Consider the following 9,214-nt stretch of genomic DNA (forward strand, 5'->3'; position numbering starts at 1 on the left):
CTCCAGACAGCATGAACCAGTATTGGGCAATCCCCAATACCGGTACAAGATTGACAGATTTTTTTGGGCAACTTCGCAGGCTCGCTCCGGACACTCCCGAACTCGAATTTAGGCGTTCTTTGAACCGTGGGAAAGCTCGTCGAGCCTACTATCTAACCCAAGTGGTTTGGATCAAAAGTAATTTGTACATCAAAAGTTATGACAATTCTACCCTCAGCATCAAAAGTAATTTGTACATCAAAAGTTATGACAATTCTACCCTCAGCACGTCGGAAGATGAGTAGCTTTAGTAAAATCCTCACTTCTTCTTCAATTCCCTTGACTCTTGGGCGACCCGAGCAACCTCCAAACCATCTTTCGAGCACCACAATGGGGTGGCACATAGCCTTGAGTACTTGGGTGCACCTCGAGCATTCCTTGATGATCAAACGCACCTTATTTGTACAAATTGCCTGAAATACACAAAAACACACTTTACGTGCAATATTGCATAAAAACGACAACATATATGTACAAACACAACATACTAGAGGACTTAAACACCAAGAATATGCATTATTGGGTGCTTATCAGGAGCTTCCTTGGCAAGGTGCAATTTATCAGTTAGTTTATTGCCAAATTGACTTCAATCTGCGAACCGATCTTCCGCCTACTTAAGCGAGGTGTGCCATTCAAATGGGATGACTGTGGGCACGCCACCCCAGAAATTTTGTTTGTAAAATTGGGGTGCGGCCCTTTTTGTTGGAATAGCGTGGCGAAACGCCTCGATTCAGAGTCGCCACTCGGGTTTTAGCGGTGAAAGCACCCAAGGAACCGAACTCGAAAACGTTTTGCCACGTTTGTTTGATTTTGAAAAGGCATAGACTGGTCCGTCGTCACCTTCGATATCTGAGGTTCGGGAGCCATGTTACGAGAGGGGAAGGGTTTTATGGCACCCTCTCGCCCAATCCGAAGATCGGTCTCTACTCGGGCATTTTATAAAACATTTGCATTTTTCTCTCATTTGATCATTTTTTAGCCAGTTAGGGCGGGGGAACAGTTAATGGGGGTTGAAACTGTAACAAGCTGTGATTTATGTGGCAAAATGTTTATGGATGACTTGATTGCAATGCTAAATATAGATTGAGAACAAGCACTGAGCAAACTGGACAAATTGCAGTACGCTGTCCTGCAGGGGCATGAGCAAGTTCTACCAGCATGCACTGGTCGGGCCACTGCATGTTGGTTCGACTTGCGCACGCCACAGAAAGACTGGCGTACTCCACTTATCTGGTTTCACAGTCTTTGTTTGCAACCCTCTGGGCTCTGGAAAAGGACCAGCGCACACCCAGGACAAACCATGCAGTTAAACAAGCAGGATACACATAATTACAGATAGATGAAATGGCTTGAAGCCATACAAACAGACAGGAAACCCCCTAAACAGGGTGGGGACAGGAAGGAGGCCAAGACTAAGCTAAGGTGTAAGGGCCAGCCACTGGGTCCTGGACAACACTGTCGTACGCCAGTAATTAGGCACCGTACGCCAGTTTGTCATTGGATCCAGTGCTTGGCTTTGCATCGTTTGGGCTCTGGAACATGACCAGAAGGATCCCAGAGGCCTTTTAAATAAGCAAAAAGTAAGCAATAACTACTACATCTAAACAGTTCTAAATGCAGAAAGTAGTAAACTAATTATTAGCATACAACGGTGATTGACAGAAAGGTAAGACAGCAGAAATGACGATCCATGATCCCCACGCCAATAGTGCTCGTACTGCCATGACTGGCGTACGGCATAAGTTCACTGGCGTGTGCCATGTCTTATCTCACACGGTTGTTGTATTTTACCAGTTCAAGGCCCAGACTAGTATTGTTTACTAGCCTGGGCCTTGCTGGTTCCCCTCAGGGGCCGAAAACAGCAAGGAAAACAAAGGTGATATACCTTTTTGGGTGTTGAGGTTTGAAGGTGGTTTTGAGCCTAAAGGTGGAAGATGGATGTTGTATGGTGACTGGATATCAGTGGGGGAGGGGAGTATATGGAAGTGTATGACCTTCTTTTCTCTTTTAATGGAAGAAAAGAGATAGAAAGCTTAAAGAAAGGAGAGAGGGAGAAAGATGGCACCTCTTAATGTGGCTAACCCCTTGCAAATGAATGCAAGGGGAGTATTTATAGAGGGGAGAGGGACTGAGATCAGTTGAGGCTAGGCCTTGTTTGGCTGGTTGGAAGAGGAAGGGAGCCTTCCATGCATTAAATGCATGGGACTAGGCTTGATGGGGGGTGTAGGAGAGAGGGAACGTCTCTGCCGAGAGTAATCATCAGGGACGCTGTAGCCGACGTCAGGGTGGCACAAAAGTCCCGCCCAAGTGGCTGAATAAAGTTGATTTGACTGGGTTTGACTGGCGTGCGCCACTATTAACTGGCGTGCGCCAGTAAAAGCTAGGCCACTGGTCGATGACTGACATGTGGCAGATACCTGGCGTACGCCTCCAAGACACTGGCGTAAGCCAGTTTGGTTTTCCTGAGGCTGTTTGGCTCTGGTTTGAAGGGTTTGATATGGGTTTGAAAGAGGCTTGGGACGCTCAAAGTTCAAACACACCTTCGTCCTTAGACTGTTTTCGACCATTAATCATCATTGGGGGGATAAAAGATCGACAAATAACGTTATCTGAGCAGACCAGAATGGGGTGTCTACAATGACAAGTGCCAGATAGCTTTTGAGGCGATTCGAACTTATCTGCAAAATCCACCGGTATTAACGCCCCCCGTATCGGGAAAACCTTTTATCCTATACATGTCAGTCACTCCATCTTCTATGGGGTGTATGTTGGCACAGGAAGGAGACAATGGGGTTGAAAGGGTTGTCTACTATCTGAGCAAAAAGATGGTCGGATGTGAGGAGCGTTGTACTCCATTGGAGAAAACATGCTGGGCGCTTGTTTGGGCTTCCAAGAAATTGAAACATTATATGCTAGCCTATCCAGTAAGGTCAATCTCTCGAATGGATCCCCTTAATTACTTATTTGAGAAATTGGCTCTTATGGGAAGGCTGGCACGGTGGCTACTAATGTTGTTAGAATTTGAATTAAAATATGTCACCAGGAAGTCCATAAAAGGAAGAGCTGTTGCTGAATTCCTAGCTGACTGCCCAGTTGAAGGAGGAGAAGATGCCGAGTTTAAGTTTCCCAACAAAGACATAATGACTTTAGCTAAAGATGTTTGGAAGCTATACTTTGACAAAGGCTGCTAATCAGAAAGGGTTTGGAATTGGCGTGTTGCTAATAGCACCCGATGGGTCCCACATTCGACTCGCGTTCAATCTAAATTTTGAGGTCACTAACAATCAAGCAGAGTACGAGGCTTGCATTGTAGGTATGGAAGCAACAATCGAAATCGGAATAGAGAAATTGGAAGTGGTGGGAGATTCTAACCTGGTAGTGTCACAGGCCAATGGTGATTGGAAAGTCAAAGAAGAGCAGTTAAAGCCGTACCATCAAGATCTCGAGGATCTCATTCCTCAATTCAACAAGGTAACCTTTACTCATATACCGAGGCTCAAGAATCAATTTGTGGATGCCTTGGCAACGCTGGCATCCATGGTTGAGATTCCCATCGGTGTGAAGCTAAGACCAATTGTGATCGAACAAAGGGAAACACCGGTATACCAGCATGTCATGGTTGTTGATGAGCCTGATGATGGTCACCCTTGGTATTATGACATTTGGAGATTCATAGAAAAAGGAGAATACCCCATTGAAGCAAGCAAGAAAGACAAAATCGCTCTCCAAAGGACAGCAGCTCAAAACATCATTTGTGGAGGAAATCTATATCGAAGATCGCACTGCGGCATGCACAAGTTATGCACCCATGGAGCAGAGACAAGAAGGGTAATGGAAGAAATTCACGAAGGTGTGTGTGGTCCTCACATGAATGGTATGATGCTCGCCAAGAAAATCCTCAAGCAGGGATATTTCTGGTCCACTATGGAAACAAAATGTGTGGAATATGTGCGGCGATGTCACAAATGCCAGATCAATGCCAACCTCACACATGTCCCACCTACCGAACTGCATCAAATGACCTCACAATGGCCTTTCTCAGTATGGGGAATTCAATGGAAGGATCGTGCCAGCGGCGTCTAATGGCCATAAATTTATTTTGGTGGCCATTGATTACTTCACGAAATGGGTAGAAGCTGCATCTTACACCACTCTAACCGCAGTTCAAGTTGCACACCTTATTAAGCAAAATGTCATTTGCCGGTATGGAGTCCCTCAGGCATTTGTATCCGACAATGGGGTTCATTTCAAGGGAAGAGCCAGAGAAGTCTTGGACGAGTTCCAGATCCAAGTACATAAGTCAACAACCTACTGGCCACAGACCAACAGAGCTGTGGAAGCAGCTAACAAAATAATCAAAGCCATCCTAGAAAAGACCATTCAATCCGCAAGAAATTGGCATGAGCAGTTACCGCTGGCTTTGTGGGGATATCACACATCCATCCATATACCAACAGGGGCAACCCCTTGTAGGGGATGAAAACAATTGATGTTCTGAACAACACCAAGATGCAGTAGCTTACTTGTGCCTTTCCACCGGAACCCTAATTCGTCGTCGGAACTTTAATCTGCAAAACAGATAAGGGGTGAGCGCACCTTTGCCTCTCATGGCAAAGGCCCTCCGATGCTAAAGTTAATCTCACGTACTAATCAATCAACCCTAATTATCAGTAGGAGAATATCAGAATGCAACATATTGCGTACTTTTTTCCTCTAGGTTTACCTCATATTTATAGATTTGTGTATGCTTGTTGCCCAAGCATCCCTGTTGCCATAGGATTCCCAACTCGTATAGGAAACCCAGGATATCAAGGATTCTCGTTTCCCTTATCAGTTTATTTAGAAAAGAGTCCTTTTAGGATTCTTTTCCATTACTGGCCGAACATCCCATTCTCATTGGGTATCTTTCCCAGATCCTATATTCTCGGGATCTTATCCCTTACAGGGCAGGACTACTCTGGAATCTTCCAGAGTATTCCCTCTGCCCCTACTCTTGATTGGAGCTCTTTCCTTGTTCGGCTGTCTCGTAACCGAACAAACTGCCTAGACCAGCTACTTCACATGTAACTTGGTCCTTTTTAACTATTTGGACCAATATAACAGTATGTCCCTATCTGCCGAACAATCAGTTTACACCTAATGACTTCTCATGCCTTTGGTCCATAATGCCGATCACCGCTCATGGTGGTTCATTTTTATCGTGTTTTAACCCGTGATCTCTCATATCACGTACTTGGTTATTCCTTTATCTGTTCGGGAATACCTCCCTACAATTGCTCCCCAGCTTTGTTTGTTGTCACTTTGTTTGAGGACTACAAGTAAAGCTAATATTTAGACTTTGAGCCGAGCTCTTTAAGTTCCATGTAAATATAATACCCAAACCCATTGATGTTTTTTGGCGGTTTAATCATCATTTTCTCAAAGTGGTGACTCCACGTAGCATGTTTCGTACGCCTTGCATTTAATTTGAACTGACATTCCTTCCAAATGGCGTTTGAACAGTCCCTCAGGTAGGTTAGCTTTCCATTACTTTTCATGTAACGGAGTGGGGAGGTGATGTTTCACCTCCGTCTCCCCCTTTAAGCCTACTTTTGGGTCTTTTGGGGTTTTCCACCAAAAAATCCAATTCCATCTTTTTCCCTCTCCCAAACCAGATGAAAGTTTTCTCCTCTTCCGCCATCGCCGCCTTCTGCAACACGATCTCGTGCCTGGGAACCATTGCCACACTCTCGTAAGATTCCTATTCCTTTGTTCTTGTTTTGTTCTGAGATTTGTCTTTCTCAGACTCATCTGCCACTAGGGTTTCATACGTATTTTTTGAGTTTGTAGAAATTTCCAGAATATCCATGGCGGATGAAAATGAGAATCCCCCAAAACCTAGCAAGTTTAGGAAACTCTGTGAAACCCCTACTGTCATGTCGGCATTTAGGACCGAATATAGCATTCTTGATAATGTGGGGTTTGAACTCGCCCCTTTAGGTGCAGACAGAGATAGCGGTTCGTGGGATAGAATGTGTATTCCAATCGTAGCCATTGTCGAGGGCGGAGTTCATTTCCCCCTTCATCCACTGCTTCGTCAGGTCCTGAATTTGTACCGTCTTACTCCCATGCAAGTTTCGACCAACGTCTTTAGACTGGTAATGGGGATTGTAGCCCTGAATAGGATTCTGGGAACCCAGCTTGGGATTTGGACATTCAGTGGTGGTATAGCATAGTTCTAAACCCTGAGTACAACACATACTACTTCAAGGTTAGGAGAGCAGAAAAGCGACTCGTGCTGAACCTGCCAGATTCTGCTCGTGATCACGAGATTGATTTCTTCTATGTTATCGATGCATTCGAACCTATAGGGGAAGATGGCCAAGTGGTGGGCCTTCATTGCCCCCACATATGGGGTTACCCATGTATGCTCCTAATTCACTTTACCTTTAACCATAACTATTCTCTACTGTTCTTCTGAATTTTATTTACTCCATGCTTGTATTTCAATATGCAGCAGAAAATGCCAACAAGCATCCCAGACGAGAACCAAGTTATGTCCGAACAGAGGAGATTAATAGAATTTTGAAATACACTGGTGAGCCCGGTACCTTAACAGCTGGTCGAGGTCGTAACGCCGACGTGCTTTTGGGATACGATCCTTCTTACAGAGGTGTTATCGATAGAAGACTTGCCAACCCGAGTACCAGTGCTGCCTCAACATCGACCATTCCACAGCCGAGGAGATTAAGATCTAGTGCTGGAGTGACAATCGCCGGGCAGCCAGGTGACATTCCTATTTTAGAAGGCCTCCCCATACCTCGTGTGGTACTTAGGAGATCCTCTCAAAGGCAAGCTGCTTCTCATCAGCAGCCCGAACAGCCAATTCCTGATCGTAATACGAGCCAATCATCTTCTTTTGGCTATTCCCCATCTCCTCCAAATTTAGGTACTATGACCCGTCAACCTCTGAATCTTAGTACCTTACTCACTGTCTCTTCACGGGGATGTGGTGCCTTCGGGAGGGCATCATCAACTGGACGAGCCCCCTCGCCATCCCGTCGAATTAGGGGGGTTTCAACACGGTCCTCTTCCTCTCCACAGGAACGTGACAGTTCCCTTGAGGCTACCGATGCTCATTGGGATAAATGCCCTAGGAATCAAGAAGGTGGGGATCCTGATGCTCAAACTGCTGCATCAGTTTCAGAAACTCCCCCTTCAACTATTCAAACAACTCATGAAACCTGGGCCCCTCAACTCATAAGGGGCGACCGTCCAGTAAATGTTGGAGATAGTGCTAGTTCCTCAGAGACTGCACTGGCCCTTGCACAGGGCTTACTATTGCCTGTTGACATGCAGAAAGAGTCCTCATCTCCTTCTGATCGGTTTGTGTCCACTGGACTCGTTAGTGGAATTAAGGAGAGTTAGTTTTATTTTCATGAATTTTAAGCTTTGACCTTTTTCCGTGGAATTGTAGATCTAAGCTGTACTTGATGTTTCTCAGTTTATCCCGAAGATGGTCATACTGGGCCAAAAGTTCTAAGAGGCTGATACTGAAAGAATTAGACTGATGAATGACAATACTCGGTTGCTTCGGACAATCTCAAGGTTGGAAAGAGAAAGAGATAAAGCTAAATCTGATTTCGATGGTGCAAAAGGCAAACTTGAGATTGCCGAAGACAGCCTCAACCGGGCTTTGACAGAGATCGATAGCACCAAAAAAGCCGCTTATGAAGAAGGGTACCAAAAAGGTTTTGATGCTACAACTGCTAGCTATGTTGAGTAGATGCCAGCTATTCAAGACCAGATTTGGAGTGCATGTTGGGAAGCATGTTTAACAAAGGTTGGCGTTGCTGACGACTCCCCTCTCTGGGTTGATAATGAGTTGCCAAGTAGCCGGGCAGCAGCTCCCCAAGAGCATGAGGAGCCCCCGGAGGATGATGTTGAGCAGCAAATTGAAGATTTTGCTGGTACAGAGGAAGACATTCTATCTGACTCTCACCCTGTTCAATCACCTGTTCGTGATCCTATCAACCTGGAAGAGAATCCAACTGGCGGTGTTGCTACCACTGAAGTTCGTGCAGAGATCCCGGATGAAACTGCTCTAGAGGTTCAAAACTTGGACTGATAGGTAAATATTTGATATGAGGAAGTTTAGTTGGTCCTGCGTGACTGTGAACATTGGCCCTGCGAGGCATCAGTACTTTCAATACTTTTGATAACACAAGTATTTTGGCCCTACGTGGCATAACTTTACATGCTGCTTGGCACCCTATGTTTTTTGCATCTGCTCGGATACAAACAGTTTATCTGAATATTTCATGCTTCGATCTTTTAATCACATGTTTGCTTGTGTATAAGCTGGGTTTCCAGAATCCTATTCACGTACTTAAAAACTTTCTAAGTTTCTCGTACTTTTGAACTGAGCTGTCTGTTCCCTGCTCCCCAATACGAATGAGGGAAACCAAGCCCGTAGTTCGTATTTTTAAGACAAATACCAAGAACGCAATATTTATACTACAAAAAGTGATTTTATTCATAATCAGTGAAACTCAAGAGGGCGTTATTCGTACCCCTTGCAACTAAAATAATAAAACTGGAACAAAGGAATTATATTCGTAATTCCCACACAATCACATAGTGCAATCTAAAACAGAACTCAATGCTTCTAAACAAAGAATTTTCGCAGATTATGGACATTCAAAGGCCTCGAAATTGGATTACCATCCAGATCAGCCAATCTATAGGCCCCTATGCCTACAATCTCGGTTACTCGATACGAGCCTTCCCAGTTGGCCCCCAGCTTGCCTTCGTTGGCCACCTTGGTGTTGCGCTCACCTTCCGTAGTACGAGGTCCCCAACACCAAATTCTCGAGGGTGAACGTGCTTATTATAGCTCTTCATCAGCTATTCCTGGTAAGAAGCCGGATGGACCAGGGCCCTTTCCCTCCTCTCCTCGGCGAGATCAAGCTCAATTTCGAGGGCCCTATCATTGCCCCCACTTTCAACTAGTGCGGTCCTACTGGTTGGAAGACCAACTTCCAGAGGTATGACATCCTCTGTTCCATATGACAATGAATAGGGGTCTCTCCCGTAGACCTCCTAGGCGTTGTTCGGTGAGCCCACAGCACTAGTGGTAACTCGTCAGGCCACTTCCCTTTGGCTTTGTCCAGCCTTTGCTTGATCCCGTCAAGGA

The 9,214-nt window shown here is 45.2% G+C and overlaps 1 protein-coding gene across 1 annotated transcript; it reads left to right on the forward strand.

Annotated features, from left to right (window-relative positions):
• The first annotated feature begins 3,195 nt into the window (after positions 1 to 3,195).
• On the forward strand, positions 3,196 to 4,519 carry LOC131332832 (uncharacterized). Its single transcript, XM_058367134.1, has 2 exons — positions 3,196 to 3,987; positions 4,082 to 4,519. Exons 1-2 carry the CDS (start codon positions 3,196 to 3,198, stop codon positions 4,517 to 4,519), a joined length of 1,230 nt encoding a protein of 409 aa, XP_058223117.1.
• The last annotated feature ends 4,695 nt before the right edge of the window (positions 4,520 to 9,214 follow it).

The sequence above is a fragment of the Rhododendron vialii genome, chromosome 7a (assembly GCF_030253575.1).
Source record: "Rhododendron vialii isolate Sample 1 chromosome 7a, ASM3025357v1".
Taxonomy (NCBI): domain Eukaryota; kingdom Viridiplantae; phylum Streptophyta; class Magnoliopsida; order Ericales; family Ericaceae; genus Rhododendron; species Rhododendron vialii.